The following is a 19,313-nucleotide window of genomic DNA, read 5'->3' as shown; positions in this document are numbered from 1 at the left end:
TATCCTGTTTAGCGGCGGACGGTACTTGCAAATAAACATTACATTTTCTCAGGTAACGACTCGACGATATATGGGAGCTAACCAAAGCTCGGTTCTTTGAGCACGGTTCGGTTTTTGTTGGCATATAGCTGCTAGTGTGCTGAGCGGATTACTCGCTTTTTCTTTGGTGCTTTTAACTCGCGTCACCAACTTGTCGTCTGCCGCTGCTGCTGGTGCATTATTAAAGCGTTCCAAGATGCCTATGGTGCTGCGATCCAGGAAGACCACAGGCGACAGCAGTGAGGAAGAGTCAACGGCAGAGACGACCTCGGTAAAACCCAGAAGGTCGACCCGCCTGCGCCTCAGAGTTACGTACGAGGTGGGTATTTTTATTACTCCCTCTTTCCGCCTCCTCTTCCTCCACAGCGGACTGTCGGCCACGTATCCGCGTCGCTACTCACAACGGCAGCGTCGTTGGATATTTAAGCCAAATAAACACCGAATACTGATACGGTCCTCTATGGAAGTGTTTTATGTTTGTAGTTGAAATAAGTTACGCATAGTTAAAAGTTTGTTTAACCGGTTAGCATTACTGTAACGAGTGGACGGATACAGCTAACGGTGACAAAGCTCATCACTCTGAGGCGAGCTACTGCACCATGGTAAGTTGTATTACCCACCTGGGTGATGTTTTTGTTATACAAAAAGGTGACTTATATAAAATTGTATTTTTGTAATGTCTGTTTATTCTTCAATGCACTGTGTACGCACGCGTTTTTTTTTTAATTTAATTTTATTTGTTCCGAAGTATCTGCACGAGTTCGTGGCTCTTGCATCATAAAACTGTTGTCTGCACCGTAATAACGACCAGTGTGTGGTTTCTGTTAGGAAACCCATGACTTCGACTCCGAAACGCAAGTGATGGAGAACCGTCCCGCTGCCCAGCCAGAGCCGGAGCCCGAGGAGGAGCAGGCTGCTGAGGAGACAGCGCCAACGGTAAGACGAGGCGTTTGAGACCGTCGTTCACCGCGGAAAAACCGAACACACTTCAACTTAGTCCTCGTCCTCCAGGCGATGCTGGATTTTTTTACTGCACTAAAATAGGTGGAGAGGCAATGGGTGTGACCGGATAAATTCACATACCCTCGGCAATGTGTGTGTGTGAGAGAGAGAGAGAGAGAGTTGCTTTTCTGGTATAGCTATACTTGTGGGGACTTTTCTAAAACACAGATTCCACAGAATTTGCAGATTCCCACTGAGTCAGAGAGTAGAACTAGAGTCAGATTATTTTATATATATTTATATATATATAATGGCTTATGTCTGGAAAAGAGGCTAGGGAGTGAGTTATGACAAGGCATATTGCATAAAACCAGTTCTCTCTCTCTCTCTGTGTGTGTGTGTGTGTGCGTGCAGCAGCAGCCTGCAATCATCTCCAGAAAATATTGGCAGGAGTGAGTGTATCAGATGAACTCTACTGTAGAGATGTAGGCCTCTGACGCTGCTTTGCAGACATCAACAATGAAGCCTTACCAGCACTGGAGCTCTGAGGACAATGATGTAGCAAATTGTAAACACTGCAGTTCAGGGATCTGTGTCAGTCCTCCTGGCTCTGAGGTCTGCCTGCCTGCCTGCCCACAGACCTCACTGCCTCTGTTTTTGCTTCATGTTGCCCAAATATTCACTAGTGTGATTTATAAGATTAAATATACAGTATGAAGATAACAACCAACAGATGACACAGGGGAAAATAAAAAAACGTTGAGTTCATGTTGACGTGATGCAGCAAAAAGGGCTTGTTGTGAAGCAGGGATGTCAAAACTGGGAAAAATGGAGAGGATTTAAAGTATTCTCTCCTGAAGGGAATAGTAATTTGGATCTTTGTATTTGAGGAGTTGTTAGTTGTTGTTATTGTTAGCAGTATTTCCTAAATAAAAAGTAGTATTGTTAAGGGGTGTAAGAAAATAAGGATACACTGAAATATCACGATATTTAATTTATGTTACCGTATTGATATTCTATTCAAGTACTGTACCGATACTTAGTATATAAATAAAAAGTAGTATTGTTAAGGGGTATAAGAAAATAAGGATATAATAAGGACTGAAATATCATGATATTTCATTTATGTTACCGTATTGATATTTTGAAGTACTGTACCGATACTTAGTATTCATAATTATCATGCCAATATTTATGGTTCATTTTATTTTACTTTTATTTCTTCTCTAGCAATGACAAATGCAGATCCCTCTGTTCTATATTACCCCTATAGTATCGCAGTATTATCGTGTTTTTGCCCCTGTATCGTGATACTTTTTGAATCGCCAGATTCTTGCCAATATACACCCCTAGTATTGTAGGAAATACTGTTTATCTGTTAATCTTTGCTATGTGTGAAAAACTTGTTTTGTTGAATGCCAGTGACAGTACTAGCATAACAACACATGAAGTATAACGTAGTAGTATCTTATTTAGGGTGTGGGGTTATTTAAGAGTAAAAATCTGCCGATCATTCAGACTTTATTTCTTTGCCGTCTCAGCAGGCAGGCTGTTTACATGACATCTGTGATAACATGATGAATAATCTGTGGCAGTGAGGAGGAGGAGGAGGAAGAGGAGAAGGTGTGGCTGAAGTCAAAAGCCCTCGTTTGAATAGGTGTGGCTCTTCCAGCTCCTCCAGTGCTGCGAATCGTTTGAGGTAACATCCAGCTGCTGTATTGTTTTCAGCTGGCGCAGGGACAGGACTGAAGAAAGGCCGGATGTCAGGGCTGTTCATGTTGAGGTTAATGGTTATCTATTATAAAGGCACACTCTCATTTTTATTCCTGACCTCTAATGTGACTTTTTCCAGAAAAAGGGTTTCTCACTGGTCATTGCCGGTGCTGAGAATGAAGGATGTATTTCTGCAGCTACACACTGTTTGTATTTTTCTATAATTCTAACAGTTCTCTTTCTGCCTCAGGAGTTGAAAGACTGCACCATCGTGCTGCACCAGTTAGAAGAAGGAGAAAAGGTTCAGAAAAGGGAAGCGGAGGACAAAGAAGACATGAACCGTAAATCTGGCAAACCCGCCTCCCGGATTCCTACCTTCCACAAAAGACCTCCAAGTGCAGGCCAAAGCTCAGAGCTGCCCCTTCCCAAAAAGGATACTCCTGTCCATGGAAGTGCGGAAGCTTTGAAAATCAAACCGCTAGATGTCAGAGAAAAGCCACTCCCCCAGGTGTCAGTCAAAACTCCAAAACCCAGCTCAGAGGATCCTCAGCCGTTCACCGTGGTTGAACCGGTCACTGCAGCAGCCCAGAGCTCCGTCCCCAGTGCCTTCAAAAACCTGGGCTTCTCCGCGTCTCTCCAGTCTCCCCTTCTCACTGCGAGCCCCAGACCGGCCATCAGACCAGATCACGGGTTAGAGCTGTATTTACCAGAACAAGTCATGAGCAGAACCCCACAAGTAGAAGATGATTTCACACCAAATGACCACGTAAGCAACCTTTCAGAGGAGGAGTTCCTCGGCCTGAAGTCACCGCAGGTCATACCAGACAGGTTTAAAGCCGAGGTCAGGAGCAGGCTGTCCGTCACTCCGTCCAGAGACGCAAAAACGTCCGAGTCCGGAGACAGCGTCCCCGAACTCCCTGACTTCAACCAAGTGGAAGCCATTATTGACGAAGCGGCACCATGGGAAACTGAGTCCATGACCATATCTGAAATGAAGGAAACTGGGACACCCACTGATTCTGAATTTGAGGAGGAACTAGTAGCTGAAAAGTCTGAGTGCTGCGATTTAGAGGAAGAGAACGACGACACTGACGCAAGTGAAGATCAGCCACAGGCGGTTTCAGAAGCACCGCAGCAGAGAGACGATCTGGATGAACCCACACCTCCTGAGGCAGCAGAGACCTCTGCTGAAGTCACAACAACCAAGTCAACCAAGGTGAGTGATGTCATTCTGTTGATGTACAGTACGTGAGTTCACTCTTCAGCTTCAGGTCTTTATTTTGAATTGAAGCGTGAACTGAAGACACTTCAGAGCTCTGCAGCCTTTGTTGTTGATGATTAATGACTGGATAATCATGTAAATCATGTTCATTTGGAAGCTTCAGCCAAGAACAAGATAAACATGACTGAAATACACCAGCTCTATGAAGAGACATTTTCACTCTGTTTTTAATAATTAATATTAATATAATAATATTAATAGTTACATCATTTTTAACTAATTAAAAACAGGTGAGAAACACTGACCTCTACCTGCTGTTACTGGTCTTTCCGGTGCAGAAATGTACCGTTTTTGTAAAGCTTATTTAGGAATGTTAAGATTAATCATCAATGGAAAACTATGATGAAGATCAATCTGTTACTCTGTGAATAATCTGATGAATTTAATTTTTTTTTTACGTTTGACATCTATGATATTTATGAAATAAAGTCACAGGCTCATTATGTCATGTTAAATTGTTTTTTTTTTTTTTTATTTGAAGAAATAAACTTTTGATAAATGCTTTTCAGGGAAAAGATATGAATAGTTTATTCATAATACTGCTTAGCTAATTTAGACCGTATCGTAGTTACAGTCCCACTGTTTACTCAGCTCAGGGAGTACGTACATGTGAACGAGGCTTCTGTCACACATTAAGGAATTTCACCACGCCCTGCTGTGTAGCTGTGGTATGCAGCACAGTTGAAAGCAATTTTCAATTCTCCAGTCGTTGCCTTTTTTTTTATTATTATTTGTTCATGAGGTGATGAAGTCTTGATATTTTCCAGGCCTCGAAGAGCTCCTGTTTGGCCTACCTCTGCCTGCTGCCCACCACTCTGCTGCTCCTTTGTGGGTTGGGTCATCATGTGTGGCACTACGGGCTTCCCCTGTCTGTGGACCAACTTACGGCTCAGCTGGAGCTCCACTTTCTGGACGGCCTCGGTTTGGTCTCGGATCCGTGCAGCACCGACTGTCGGTAAGAAAAACAATCCACAAAGTCAAATACACGCTGTCTGAACAAATCACATGAGATTTGAACTGCTGTTGAGTTCACATGGTTTTGTTTTGGTCAGTCATTCGTCATCAGTCGTGATGATTCATTTGAGAACCTTCCCTGTCCCCTGTGTTCAGGGTGCAGCTGGTGGAGAGCGTCCCCGTCGGTCTGTACCCGTCCTCCCCCTCCTCCAGACTGAGTATTGCAGACAGTTGGCTGCACCTGCTGAAGAAGGCCAACAAATCAGTCGATATCGCCGCTTATTACTTCACGCTGAGAGGCAGCGATACACAGACAGCGCCCCCCTTTGACTCTCAGGTCAGTACGACCAGTCAGTCCACAAGGGACTGTATGTTTGTCTGTATGTATGACATATGTATATCATATATATGTACACACATAAATACAACTATATATATTCTATGAAACCATCTTCGTTGCTTGTGTCGTTCAGGGGAGACAAGTTTTTGAGCACTTGAAAAAACTTGAATCTAAAGGAGTGGGACTTCAAATCATTGTCAACGGGCCGCAGAAATCAACCCAGGACACAGCAGACTTGGCTGCAACAGGTAAAAAAGAAAAAACACAAAACAGATTAATATTAAATCAGCAGGATTTAGATGTTACATTGTGTCAGCCCTGAAACATGGGCTAGAAACCTGGAAATTCAACGTGTTCAAATCTGGAAACCTTTTGTTCTGATCTGTCACAGGTGCAGAAGTCAGAGAATTGGACCTCACAAATACAACTGGAGGAATCATCCACACCAAGCTGTGGGTTGTGGACCAGAGGCACATGTACCTGGGAAGTGCCAACATGGACTGGCGTTCTCTCAGTCAGGTACCGTGGGATGATTACTTTGTTTTGTTTTCAGTGACAGGAAGAAAATGGAAATCCTGTTCATAAAAGGTAAAAAACAAAAAAAAAACCTGAAATGTTTGAAAATACAGCTAAATTGAAATATTGCACATATAAAACTGTAAAAATCAAAGTGTGAGGCAGTGGCAGAATGAACTCGTGAGTGGTTGTGTTTTATTTGTTTGTCTTTTTGTTAAACCAAGGTGAAAGAAGTCGGCCTGTCAGTGGAGGACTGCAGCTGCCTTGCTCAAGATGCCTTTCGAATCTTTGGTGTTTACTGGATGGTTGCCGGTGCCAAAAATGGATCTCTGCCTCCGTACTGGCCCGCTCGCCTCTCTGCTCTGTCCAGCGCCCAGAACCCTCTTCACCTGAAGTTCAACGGCGTGCCAGCCCAGGTCTACCTGTCTGTGAGTCCGCTTCAGTCTGAGTCTGACATTGGTCACGTTGGAGTTCAAATGTCACCAATGTGACCAAAAACCTAACTATTTTAATTAATACCACTAAGGGACAAAGATGTCAATGTCACCAATGTGACCAAAAACCTAAACATTTTAATTGATAGTCGACCCAATCACACATTAATTAGTATTGGTACTTATTTAAGAGTTCTTCAGGTCTGGAGAGTGAGTTTTCCTCTGCCCATTGTTCTCACCTGCAGAGTGCCCCTGCTCAGATATCTGCCCGCGGTCGCACCGACGACCTGTCCGCCATCCTCTCCGTCATCAACGACGCCCAGGAGTTTGTCTACGTCTCCGTCATGGACTACCTTCCTCTGTCTCAGTTCACAGAGCCACTGAGGTAAACTCAGCTCACGAGGAGCGTTAGTTAAAGACGTGTGTATTTATAACCAGTTATGGATTATACTGAACACAGTACCGTATTATCCGGACTATAAGACGCTCCGGAGTACAAGTTACACCAGTGCCATCTAGTGGCTGTCAATTTGTCCAGCCGTACAAGTTACACCAGTGCCATCTAGTGTCCAGCCCATAGTCTAGTCCAGTGGTTCTCAAACTGTGGTACATGTACCACCAGTGGTTCGCGAGCACTCTCTAGTGGTACGGGGGGAAATTCACATTTTTTTACATTTACATTTTTAATTGAGTAAATCTAAAACATACCATGTATAATTAATACAACATTTAAACATAAAGATTTTTTACAAATATTTATAAATGATCTCCTGTGGTTCCAGGTTCTGGCCCACTATCGACACTGCCCTGCGGGCTGCGGCCTGCACTGGAGGAGTGGAGGTCAGACTGATGGTCAGCTGCTGGGAGCACTCACCCGGTGCCATGTTCCCTTTCCTGCAGTCGCTGCTAGTGCTCAACAGGCCTCCGTTGAACTGCAACATCAACATTGTACGTCTTATGATTAGAATTTCACTGATAACTGGAAAAGTCGTACAGATGTGTTTGATGCCGGAGCCTGAAGGTTTTTTTTTCTTTTGTCACTGTACAGAAAATCTTTAGAGTGCCTTCAACTGAGGAGCAGAAGAAGATTCCCTTCGCACGAGTCAACCACGCCAAGTACATGGTCACAGACAGAGCTGTGTATTTAGGTATGTAAATCAGTAAAATATCAGTCACACAAAGTACTATATACAAAACACACTTGACTGAATGTTTTTTTTTTTACCCTTAAAATATATTTTACATATTTATCACAAGTACTGCATAGTTGTACTATTTTTGACAGATACTGGCCATTTTACAACTTTAATGTGTATTTTTCATAACATGTTTTTTTAAACAATTCAACCTAAACACTTGGCTCAAACATGTTAGACCACAGATTGTTGTTCACTGTTTAACCGATGAGTGTTTTTGTCCTCAGGGACGTCCAACTGGTCGGAGAATTATTTCACTAAAACAGCGGGTGTGGGTCTGGTTGTGAACCAGACCGGCTCAGTGGTCAGAGAAGGTCAGCAGACTCTGCAGAGTCAGGTGGAGGAGCTCTTCCTGAAGGACTGGAGTTCCCCGTATGCCAGCGCTCTGTCCGTGGACAGCGTGGACGTCTGTCCTAATCTCTGACATGCTGGATTTTTTTTCCGTCGAGTAAAGCACGTCATACATGAGCATTTGCTTCATCCTGCCACTTGAAACCTTACTTTTTAAATGTGCTGAACTCAGTTTGCTGTGCTGTGTTGATCTTTCCAGTCTGTCCTTTTCTGTATATAATTTTATTTTTCATTGTTGTTGTTTTGTCATTTTTTTATATACTGATTTTCTTAAACAAGTTGAGGGAAAACCGTCTTTGTATAATTAAGTTCATGCCCGGAGCGTTTTGTATATTTTTCTTAGACAAATGTCTGTTTAAAGCCTGAACAATCTCACGCTGGAAACTGAACAGCTCCAAGGAAATGCAACTGCAATGACACGTTTACGCTGCTGATGCTGTCTAGTCAATCCATCAGTCCAAGGCTGAAGTTCAAATGTAGTGGAACAACCTGCGCACTTGTTTCTGTGGACGGATGTTTTATTTTTATGTGGTTTTTAAAAAACCTGTATCCCTGCATTGAAGCTGATTTTCTGTATCGATAATTTCTGAAGTGTTAACAGAGTCCAGTGGCTCTGGATGGAAGAGGTTACATCTGTTTAACTGTTTGATTAAAACCTTGACCTGGGGGTTAAAAATCTGAAGAGCTTCATTAGTACAATGAAGACAACAAGTTTGTCTGTATTTACACTAGGGCTGTGTATCGGCAAGAGAAAACAGTCTCAAAACAATCGCAATGTATTTTTCTGTTTGTGTTTTTAATCAAAGCTTAAGTAAACACATGGTTATGATTACAGAACCAGAAATATCCCCCCTCAAACATCTGTGACCAAAGCCAGTCTGTGGGGTTTTTTAATGGAGTCCATCGCCAACCCACAACTGAGTGAAATTATAGTGGCGTGGGATTTCATCTTCAAGTCTCAACATCACTGGTGTTGGAACAAAACTTTAATTATTTCTACAGTTAAAATTTCAACATGTAAAACTTTGGAGTACTGGTCCAAAGTAGATGAAAACAGGTGCATTTGTGTACACATGCAGCTCAGTAAAACTGTGACTTCATCCTGTAGTTTAATGATGATGCTGCTGAGTTACAATGGAGAGTGACACTCTGGAGTTTAGAGCTGGCTTCTTGGTAATAGAGTAATATAACAACACTTAAAATTAGTAATAATCAGTAACTTAATAAAATGTTAACACATTTCTACAGATTAATGCAAAATGTTCACAAATAAGACTTCACATTTTATACCTGAAAAAAAAATCTTATAAATAAAATTACATTTCATGTACAGGTAAAAAACTCCAAGGTGAGAACACGACTGTCAAAGACAACTGAATGCTCCAGTTAGAAGACTTTCAGTTGTTCTCAAAACATGGGGCGAGCCTTTCTATCTCCAGCCAACATACAACAAACTATTAAGGAGATTTGTCTGTGAGAGGAGAAAGATGCGTTTTTCTTTTTACAGAAGCTCAATTGGCCGATAACTATTGATTATACTGGAACGGTCCGAAGTCCAGGTGCAGATCTCAACTTTGACAGTTATTTGGTCCCTTTGTGCATCTGGTTGAGGAGTGCAGTAGAGTTGCCCAATGTTCAATGTCAAGGGTGGAGCCCTGTGAACGCCACCTGCTGCTATTCCATGGAGAGCTGCACACACTCCGTTTGACCCTGTTGCTGATCATATTTTCGTGCTGCAAGAGATAAATCCATACAGACACACACACATATAGAGAGAGTATATGTATACATAGATGTTTTTTCTTCCTTCTTGTATATATCTACTCACCTATGGAGTACATCTCCAGCTGCTGGCGCAGACGGACCTTTTGTAAACTGTCGTAGAAGTTGGGCTCTGGGCTGCTGCCGACGGTTGGAGGCAGAGTAAAGATGCGCATGATCTTCCTCTTATTTCTGAATTGTTTGCAAGGGAAATAAAAGCAAGACATTGTCTTACACCCCATTATATACTGTATATATGTATGTATGTATATTTCACAAAATATAACAATAAAAAATGCAAACGCATTTCGAGAAAGCAGGAGATAAATACTATCGTAAGAATAAACAAAGCGTAGTTTTAAAACCTGCAGAGATTTACATATAATCTTAATTACAGTTGTTACAAGTTAGTAGTGATAGACAAACAGATAAAAACACTGAGAGAGCAGGACAAAATGGGGACGAGAACTGCGCTTACTTTCTGGCGTACATAAGCAGACCGAAGCTGACTAGGATCACTAGCAGGTACACATTGGTGGCCTCATTCCAGGCTTCGTGCACCGAGTAGTCGAGAGACTCAGGCTCGTTCCCCAAAACCCCGTGAGCGCCCATTAATGCTGGCGGATTATGTGTCAAATATTGCAATGTCTTTCCGTTTTTATGGCGAGAAACGCTGTATTTAACTCTCCACCACCATTGACCGCTGTTGTAAATACGCCTACGTCACTTCCGGGTTCGTTACTTTTTCTGTTTTCTAAATCTGAACACGTTATCATCGAGCTACGACACTGCCACCTAGACACAAAAACCTGAACTGCTGATATGTAATGTAATGTAAATTGTTACTACAAACATACTTAAAATGTAAAAGATATGGAACAATAATGAAACTACTGAGTACTCTTGTTTGCGCAGGCAGGCTGGAAAGAGGCCTACCCAACCAAGCAATGTTTAGCAGTTAGCCACCAATAGCAATCGTTTTCCATACCTCTGGACTATGGAGAAGATGCCTAATTTTTCACTGAGCTGAGCTACTAGCAAAATGTACCCAGCCTCCCGTTGACATGTGTTGACTTTGTGGATTTAATTTTATCTTAATAACGATTGTCTTTTAATAACGTAATGTATGTTTAGTGTAACGATAAAAGTACACATGACTACGTCGGGTTGGTATATTTTCTTATGGTAATTGGGCTTCATCTTTATAAACTGTTCACCGGTTCTGGTTCAAGGGAGAATGTGTGTTGTGTTTTCAGGGTTTGTTTTGCTTCTGGAATATTCAAATTTACCCAAAACAAAAGGTATTTAATTATATAAATATTATATAAAAATAATATTTTTTAAGCAAAGTACTTATAAAATTTATACTTTTCTCATTTTCTGAATTCGGTTCCATATTACCGTAAACATGAAAAGCACTGCGCAGAAGGAAACAGATGTGGGTAGTGGTTACCGTGTTTACGGTTCCTATAGTAACAGAAAATACCTGGAGTACGGTACCAGAAGGCTTAAACCAAACTGGTTAAAAAGTTGAAAGCTCTAATTAATTTATTAAAAGTTGTAATTGAGGGCAGGTAACAGTAAAAGATGGCTTCATCTGGCGACGACAAGGCTCAGTTGGCAGTTTTTCTGCAGCCGAGGGGAGAAGACCAGCAGCTTGTTTTACAGGAGTTTAAGGACGAATTATCGATGAGGATGGTGGCTCATAAAAAACTGCTGCGACACAGGCGGAGCCAGGAAAAACAGAGGCAACGCAACACAATGTAAGTCAATATAATTATATTTTGTTAATATATAATTATGTGTGTTTTACTGTGTGATAAAACTTTGTAATAACAAAAGTTTTGTCCGCATTTTGGACCTAATTAAACGTCCGGGAGAAAACCGGAAATAGCTCTGTATGACTGACCGTCTATTTTGAAAATAAGTAAAACATTTTTCTGAAAAGTGAAATTACCGATTGAATTAAACATTATGTTAACAACATATACAACACTTTTAATGCCAAACCCGCTAAAGTATTCGACTACCTTTCAGAATTATTTTACAAACATAGTTTGAAACAGCTTGTTTTAATTTCTCATTTTTTCTTCATTTAAATCCACGTTCTTAAGAAAAAAAGAATCATTTCCGTGTATTATACAGGACTAAACTAAGCAAGACATGTACTCAATGTAATAATTTTTTTAATTCAAATTTTATTTTATTTTTTTTAACAAGGGAGTCAAGAGCAATGAAAATCTACAGAAGAAGCAAAGAGCAGAACGAAGCCCGCCGTCCTTCTCCAGAGCCACAGTTTCCACCTAATGTACGTCTGCAGACTGTATTCACTTTAACGTAAGCACAGTGACTTCTGCAGACTGTATTCACTTTAACGTAAACACAGTGACTTTAATACATTAATAATGTGATCTCTGTGATGTTTGATTTGCAGATGTTTAGTGAAAAACGGAAGCAAAGGGTGAGTTTTGTTTGTTTCAGTCTAAACACATTTACCCATGTTTGATTATCCTAATAATAGAATTTACTCTGACTGTTATGGTGTCAGAACATAACATGAAACATGTGATTCGTGTAATTTGGCAGATGAACTTTGAATTCCTAAAGCAGTGTGTGGAGAGCCGGCCACTCCATCCAATCCAGCATCATTGGTTGGACTCCATTGTCTCTCGTATCCCACCGAAACTAAAAGACAGCCCAGAGTTTATAAAACTGCTGCAGGAGCTGTGCACAGAAGTCAGCGATGACTTCCACAATGTCTTAGTCAAGCACACAGGTAAAGGCTACTTCTTATTTATATGTAGCTTTTTACCAGGTAAACAATGATTCATGTATTTTTTTCTGCCATCTAAAGTGGAGACTGTACTGCAGAATCCAGACATGGATGGTATCTCAGAAAACCAGACAGCCAAGGGACCAAAGTAAGTTTTTGCCAGATTTTTTAAAAATTTATTTTAATTTTTACCAACTTAAAAAAATACACGGGACCAAAGTAAGTTTTTGCCAGATTTAAAAAAAAAAATTATTATAATTTTTACCACCTTAAAAAAAATACACTTTTCCTTTTTTTTTGTCAGAATACTTGAATTTTCCCAGTCTCTCCACGACAACCTTCTCAAAAGTCGCCGGATGATTAAAACACATTTGCACATCCTTCATCCTGTAATGCAAACTGTTTTGGAAATTGGCTACAAAACATTTTCTACCCTTGTTCTGGCTGACATTTCAGGATGTAGGTAGGAAATGAAGCACATTTGTCAACATGAGAACTCAACCATTGGGGGATTTTGGTCAACTGTCTTTTCAATTCTTTTGGCTTGAGTTGGTCCAGGACGTCGGGTGCTGTGGACTGTAAGAGTCTTCAGAACAAAATGGCCGTGGAGTGTAAGAGAACAGAAGACCGCATCATGAATACTTGGTTTCCTAAAGTCATCCACCTACTAACTAGTAAGGAAACGCTTAGAGGACTTAAAGAGGAGAAACTGGACTCCTTTTACAACTGTGCATCCACACTCATCTCTAATCAGGTAATGCTGTGATAATGATTCTGCACAGTAAAGCCTTGGGTTTTTATAAAATAAAAAATAGTTTTTTATAGTATTATTATTATTATGTCTCCTTTGCAAAGTTAGACTTACAGTCATTCTTCTCTTGTTAAATTCCCAGTTGAAATCCTTACTTCAGGCAAACGTGGAGGCTTTCGTCACAGTGTTTGATCTGAATAGTGACCACTTACCCCTGTTCCGAATGGCCTTGACGTTCGATGATGAAAAGATGGAAATTTACCCCACCTTACAGGATGTGGAGGCTGCTGTGTTTGAGAGTCTTCATGCCATTACAAACACACTGCAGGTGAAGTCGGACTGTGAGTGAAATGACTGTAAAACTGTCCACTGAACTAATGAGTCCTGGACCTGACCCACAGAGAGTCCAGACAGTCCAGGCCTGGCTGACTCAAGCTTCATCTTCATTTGTGGACGCCAAGGTGGCCGATCACACACTTGACTGGGCGCGGGCGACATTAAAGACAGCCGTGTGTGGAAATCTGGAGGGAGCAGATCAACATTTCCAGAGTTATGGTGATGACTTATTTAAAGTGCTAAAAAGAAGGATGTCTGATATTCCAATATTGTCCAAACACGTAATTTCCGGTTCTGATATCAACCGATACCGATATATGCAGCCGTTTAAAGACAGAGGACACATTTCATTATGTTCAGTCACACTGACAGTAATTCACTTTCACTTCAAACCTAATTTTAGGTCACATCACCTGGGTGAAACCCAGGCATTGCAAAACGATAACGATTCTTATCGATATTACATTACTAATCTAACATCGGACATCCCTAATTGGTGTCTCGTGAAAAATATTCTAGGTGGCGCTGTACCATATTAAGCTAGTTTCAGTTACTATCCCAACACAGTTTAACGCAAACCTTATTTTTCAGTTTCACAGTATGACTGGCTCGTCAATGGAACTGCACAGTCCGAAGTGAAGACATTCATCGAAGAAGAGCACTCTTTTGAAGAATACACCCAGGTGGTAACAATGAATATTCCAGAGAAAAACATATTGTATCTGATAATAGTCAGACGCACCAATTTTGCTGATTTTATTTGTTTTTGTTTTTTCAGAAAGTGGAAAACTTCAGCACTTTGTCTAAAGAGATCATCAGCCTCCCAGGAAAGTTTCACTTTCCAATGGTGCTTTTGGACTGTGAAGAGCTGAAGCAAGGACTGGCCAACAAAGTCAAATCCTACGCTGACATACTTCTGAAGAAAATGGTCGACAGCCATCGTGAACAAAATTTAACGTAAGTTACAGTTGATAGAGTTTGTCACTCTGGGTTTACCAGCTTAAACTTTTTTTCATATGCTCTTTGTCAAAGGATCAGCTCTGAATTTGAAACCATCAAACAAAAAGCTCTGAAAATTCCTGAAAATACAGAAGAGCTGATCCAGCTGATGGATTACATTCAATTCGTCAAGACTAAAGGTGTGGAAGACCTGAAAGAAATGATACAGAAATCTGGCTGCAGGAGCATCTACCTCATGGACTTCCACGTCTTTGACCCCGAGGATCTTTCCCTTAATGCCAAAGTTTTCCTCTGGCCTAAAAACATTCTTCATGTTTTTCAGCTTAGTGACGAGGTAAGGATTCTAATGCTAAAAAATGGATTTGACCTGAAGTTCCCTTTCCAAGTCCAAACCTTTTTTTTCAAGGGATACTCACGTGATGTTGTCTTTTTCTAGGTCATACAGAAAGCTAAAGAGACAGGCGAGCAGGAGTTGTTTGCTAAGAGGCAAAGACTGACTGTTCAACTGGAGAAGTTGGGACGCAGAAGTGAGGAGTTCCAGCATTGTGCTGAGCTGGAGATGATTCAACAGGTATGAAAAAATGAGTTGGACCTCAACAACAAAAGGGAGGGAGGGAATTATAAATAATTAAATTTAATTTGCTCTGCTGGGCCCCCTGTCTAATAGCTCTGCGCTGCTTACTTTAGGAACCAATCCATTAAAGCACTTGAATTTTTTTTTTTAAATTTTATTTATGGAAATTCCTTAATTTCCACCTTTAACGTAACAACTTCATCACAATATTATTTTTTATCCTATTTAAGATACTCAGCTACAGATATGAACCCTTTAATTTCACTTTTTTGGGGTAGTATGTTTCAGACATCAGAACAGTCCACAAACTTCTCCAAGAGGCCGAGGATGAAATAGTCTTCATTAACAAAGAAGAGACCTTCTACAAAATTGATCTGACATCTTACCCAGAAGTTCACGTCATCAGAGAAAATGTTGGACTGTACCAGAAACTGTTTGGACTTGTGTTGAACTGGCAACGGACCGAGAACAGGTCTTATTCCATTCCCTCATGTTGTATTAAAAAATATATATTTATACATATTTGTATGTAAATGTATTATATATGCATATATACATATATATCCCTATATAAATTTATATAGACATATATATATAATATACATAATATTTCATACCCTAAATCCCTGCGTCCTCTTCGTGTCCAGATGGATGAACGGACCATTTGAGGAGCTGGATGGGATGTCCCTGGAGACGAACCTGGACGAGTTTTTCAGGGACATCTTTAAGATGCTCAAGTTCTTTCAACAGAAGCAGAACAGAGATGAAAAAGATGCTGAGAAGGTTTTCAGGAAGACGGGCGACGACGAGCCAAAGAAGCAGGAGAGCCCCTCTGTGGTTCTGTGCTCGGCTGTGATGGAGCAGATAAAGGAGTTTAAGGTGAAGCGTGTGATAATAATGATGTGGAAACATCAGGCGAGTTCACTGTGTGATACAGAGTGAATCATGATGTGGAAACATCAGGCGAGTTCACCGTGTGATACAGAGTGAATCGTGTGTGTGTGTTCACAGGACCGTATCCCTCTGGTGTCCATCCTGTGTAACCCAGGCATCAGAGCTCGACACTGGGACCAGATGTCAGAGATCGTGGGCTATGACCTCACTCCAGATTCCAGTACCACACTTCGCAAAGTTCTCCAACTAAACCTGTCTCCTTACCTGGAGGAGTTTGAGTCAATCAGTGCGGCCGCTACTAAGGTGAGAGCTCCTCATATGTTGTAGTTTTTTAATTAAAAAACTAAAATAGTGCGTACAACAAGTCTCTTCTGCCTCTACAGGAGTTTTCTTTGGAGAAAGCCATGCAGACCATGACGCATGTTTTGGATGGTATTTCCTTCCACCACCAGGCTTACAGAGAGACGGGCGTCTCCATCCTCACTGCAGTGGACGAGATTCAGACAGTTCTAGATGATCAGATTGTGAAGACTCAGACCATAAGAGGCTCACCTTTCATCAAACCTTTTGAAAAGGAGATCAAGGCTAGCGTTCTGGTTTTGTTACTAAATTTCTAACTTCAAATTTAGATTTTTTTTCAAAACGAGGCACAACTCTTTTCGTTTCTGCACAGCTGTGGGAGGAACGTCTGCTTCGTATTCAGGAGATCATCGACGAGTGGCTGAAGGTCCAGGCTCAGTGGCTGTACCTGGAACCCATCTTCTCCTCCCAGGACATCATGCAGCAGATCCCGACAGAGGGAAGACTATTTCAAACTGTCGACAAAAACTGGAAAGAAATCATGAGGCACTGCGTGAAGGACTCTAAGGTACTGCTCAGAATGACAAATGATGAAAAACCAAACAGCAAACAGACTTTTTATTTAGCTTTAATTTTTTTAAAACCATGATACAGATTCTACCAGCAACCTCACTTCCTGGTTTGCTAGAGAAACTAAAGGATTCCAACCTCCTCCTGGATAACATCATGAAGGGACTGAATGCCTACCTGGAGGAGAAGCGTCTCTTTTTTCCACGGTAAATAAAACTAGTTTACACGCAATCCCATGTTGGAATCTTTTTTTGTGTTTTTTTTAAACAACAATTATTTTCCTTCAAGATTTTTCTTCCTGTCCAATGACGAAATGCTAGAGATTCTGTCAGAGACCAAAGACCCTCTGCGGGTGCAACCACACCTGAAGAAATGTTTCGAAGGCATATCTAAGCTGGACTTTCTACCCAACCTGGACATCCAGGTCAGAAGGTTTTGAAAATGGCTGCTGTTACATGGTTTAGTGGAGTTCCCTTTAATTGTGACTTGTTCATTTTTAGGCCATGTACAGCAGTGAAGGAGAGCGTGTTCCACTCATCAGGCATATTTCTACGTCTGAAGCCAAAGGAGCGGTAGAGAAGTGGTTGGTCCAGGTGGAGGACGTGATGCTTCGCAGCGTTAGAGACGTAGTGGCCCGGTCCAGGCTGGTGAGATCACGTTTCTTCATACCTCTGGCCTCCCAAACATTCATCAGCTTCTGGCCGGGGATGCTCTTTAAAACCCATAGACGATGCTGCAAAACATGTCAAGAAACATCAACTTTTAGAATGTGTTTTTTCTACGTATTCTTACTTTTATTCAACAATTATTGAATTTATCAACAGGCCTATGCTGAATCACAGAGGAAAACCTGGGTTACAGAGTGGCCTGGTCAGGTGGTCCTCTGCACATCCCAAATATTTTGGACCATGGAGGTGCATGAAGCCATCAGATCAGGACCAGACGTAAGTCTTTACTTTAAGTTACTTTTACTCCAAGTTACTTTTAATTAATACAGCTTTTTTTAGTTTGTTTTTTTTCTGTGATGTTTGATATTTAACCTAATCTGTTACAGTCTGGTTAAACATCATTCAGGGACAGATTGATTCAGACCCAATGGCTGTGTAATAATTTGACATTATATAAAATATCTCACACTTGGCCTCTGTTTTTGTGCAGGGTTTAAAGAACTTCTACCAGCAACAGCAGAATCAGCTCAACGACATTGTAGAACTGGTCAGAGGAAAACTGCCTCAGCAAACACGGACCACTCTGGGAGCGCTGGTCACTATTGACGTACACGCCCGGGACGTGGTCCTGGACCTCATTGACAAAGGTTACAGCATGTCAGAGATCCAAAGAAAGTTTCTTCTTTGCAGTGTTTGGCTGCAGCTCCGTAGTTATAATTTGTCTTCTTTGAACAGGCGTGTCTCACGAAACAGAATTCCAGTGGCTCGCCCAGCTGCGTTACTATTGGATTGATGACGACGTCCGCGTCCACATCATCAACTGTGATGTCAAGTACGCTTACGAGTACCTGGGAAACTCACCGCGATTGGTCATCACTCCTCTGACTGACAGATGCTACAGAACCCTGGTAAAAGAGCTGACACACGGATGACACGATATTCGTACTCGCAACCTCTTTTACTTCTGAGTTTTTTTGTCTTAGATCGGAGCTTTCTTCCTGAATTTGGGCGGAGCGCCGGAAGGTCCAGCAGGAACAGGAAAGACTGAGACCACCAAAGATCTCGCCAAAGCTTTAGCTGTACAGTGTGTGGTCTTCAACTGTTCTGACGGACTGGACTACATCGCTATGGGCAAAGTGAGACCAGCAGACGGAGATGGATTTGTGTCCATCAGTTACCCAGATCACATGAACTCTGCTTTAATCTCCTTCAGTTTTTCAAAGGACTGGCTTCGTCCGGCGCCTGGGCGTGCTTCGACGAGTTCAACCGCATAGAGCTGGAGGTGTTGTCCGTGGTGGCCCAGCAGGTGCTCTGCATCCAGAGGGCCACCGAGCAGAAGCTGGAGTTCTTTGACTTTGAAGGCACGATGCTCAAACTCAATCCCAACTGCTTTGTGTCGATAACAATGAACCCTGGATACGCCGGACGGTCAGAACTTCCAGACAACCTCAAGGTCCCAAACTGCTGTTTCCTTTGATTTGATTGTAGCAACTTTAAGGGCTGTAAAAGCATGATCAGTGATGAGCTTTTCTCTCTTCTCTCTGTGCAGGTGTTATTCCGGCCTGTGGCCATGATGGTGCCCAACTACGCACTGATAGCGGAGATCTCTCTGTATTCCTACGGCTTCCTCAATGCCAAGCCCTTGTCTGTGAAGATCGTCATGACCTACAGGCTCTGCTCGGAGCAGCTCTCCTCACAGTTTCATTACGACTACGGCATGAGAGCAGTCAAAGCCGTCCTGGTGGCGGCAGGAAACCTCAAGCTCAAGTTTCCACACGAGAATGAAGACATACTGGTATATGTTTGAAAACCCTGCCCTCAGTTTTTTTCTTTTTGATAAATCACAAGGATCATATGACATCTTGCGTTGTTTGTTACATTCAGCTCTTACTCAGCCCTGGTTTTAAATGTTAGCCTTTTAGAGTGAACTTTAGTTGTTGTTTTTTTTTGCCGTTGTTG

The 19,313-nt window shown here is 41.7% G+C and overlaps 3 protein-coding genes across 5 annotated transcripts in view; 2 read left to right on the top strand and 1 right to left on the bottom strand.

The window, feature by feature from the left end:
- The first annotated feature begins 7 nt into the window (after positions 1–7).
- On the top strand, positions 8–8,436 carry pld7 (phospholipase D family, member 7). 3 transcript variants are annotated; one of them, XM_008327266.2, is made up of 12 exons: positions 8–358; positions 868–975; positions 2,945–3,910; positions 4,744–4,931; positions 5,087–5,267; positions 5,404–5,518; positions 5,662–5,789; positions 6,011–6,214; positions 6,466–6,605; positions 7,003–7,168; positions 7,269–7,368; positions 7,644–8,436. In XM_008327266.2, exons 1-12 carry the CDS (start codon positions 236–238, stop codon positions 7,838–7,840), a joined length of 2,616 nt encoding a protein of 871 aa, XP_008325488.1. In that variant the 5' UTR covers positions 8–235; the 3' UTR covers positions 7,841–8,436. The 3 variants fall into 3 exon arrangements, with proteins under 3 accessions (XP_008325488.1, XP_008325490.1, XP_024918951.1); XM_008327268.2 differs by lacking the exon at positions 8–358 and adding an exon at positions 383–641; XM_025063183.1 differs by lacking the exons at positions 8–358; positions 868–975 and adding an exon at positions 2,371–2,764.
- A 108-nt stretch (positions 8,437–8,544) lies between these two features.
- smim19 (small integral membrane protein 19) lies at positions 8,545–10,278 on the bottom strand. The gene is made up of 3 exons (XM_008327265.3): positions 10,007–10,278; positions 9,596–9,720; positions 8,545–9,500 (listed from the first exon to the last, which is right to left on the bottom strand). Exons 1-3 carry the CDS (start codon positions 10,138–10,140, stop codon positions 9,442–9,444), a joined length of 318 nt encoding a protein of 105 aa, XP_008325487.1. The 5' UTR covers positions 10,141–10,278; the 3' UTR covers positions 8,545–9,441.
- A 126-nt stretch (positions 10,279–10,404) lies between these two features.
- dnah12 (dynein, axonemal, heavy chain 12) overlaps positions 10,405–19,313 on the top strand; it is a 23,171-nt gene continuing 14,262 nt past the window's right edge. The window contains exons 1-27 of the mRNA XM_025063187.1: positions 10,405–11,291; positions 11,749–11,836; positions 11,963–11,989; positions 12,115–12,304; positions 12,383–12,449; positions 12,606–12,764; positions 12,851–13,055; positions 13,195–13,380; positions 13,454–13,607; positions 13,980–14,071; positions 14,167–14,345; positions 14,421–14,682; positions 14,785–14,919; positions 15,201–15,394; positions 15,570–15,801; positions 15,934–16,119; positions 16,200–16,400; positions 16,490–16,684; positions 16,771–16,892; positions 16,975–17,110; positions 17,187–17,333; positions 17,511–17,630; positions 17,845–18,001; positions 18,090–18,262; positions 18,338–18,490; positions 18,568–18,807; positions 18,904–19,149. Coding sequence (XP_024918955.1) covers positions 11,116–11,291; positions 11,749–11,836; positions 11,963–11,989; positions 12,115–12,304; positions 12,383–12,449; positions 12,606–12,764; positions 12,851–13,055; positions 13,195–13,380; positions 13,454–13,607; positions 13,980–14,071; positions 14,167–14,345; positions 14,421–14,682; positions 14,785–14,919; positions 15,201–15,394; positions 15,570–15,801; positions 15,934–16,119; positions 16,200–16,400; positions 16,490–16,684; positions 16,771–16,892; positions 16,975–17,110; positions 17,187–17,333; positions 17,511–17,630; positions 17,845–18,001; positions 18,090–18,262; positions 18,338–18,490; positions 18,568–18,807; positions 18,904–19,149 — 4,422 coding nt within the window. The 5' untranslated portion in view covers positions 10,405–11,115. The remainder of the gene's footprint in view (positions 11,292–11,748; positions 11,837–11,962; positions 11,990–12,114; positions 12,305–12,382; positions 12,450–12,605; positions 12,765–12,850; positions 13,056–13,194; positions 13,381–13,453; positions 13,608–13,979; positions 14,072–14,166; positions 14,346–14,420; positions 14,683–14,784; positions 14,920–15,200; positions 15,395–15,569; positions 15,802–15,933; positions 16,120–16,199; positions 16,401–16,489; positions 16,685–16,770; positions 16,893–16,974; positions 17,111–17,186; positions 17,334–17,510; positions 17,631–17,844; positions 18,002–18,089; positions 18,263–18,337; positions 18,491–18,567; positions 18,808–18,903; positions 19,150–19,313) is intronic.

Source organism: Cynoglossus semilaevis, chromosome 15 (assembly GCF_000523025.1).
Source record: "Cynoglossus semilaevis isolate Cse_v1.0 chromosome 15, Cse_v1.0, whole genome shotgun sequence".
NCBI lineage: Eukaryota > Metazoa > Chordata > Actinopteri > Pleuronectiformes > Cynoglossidae > Cynoglossus > Cynoglossus semilaevis.
Note: the sequence above shows the minus strand (reverse complement) of the source record. Positions and strands in the feature narration are given on the sequence as shown.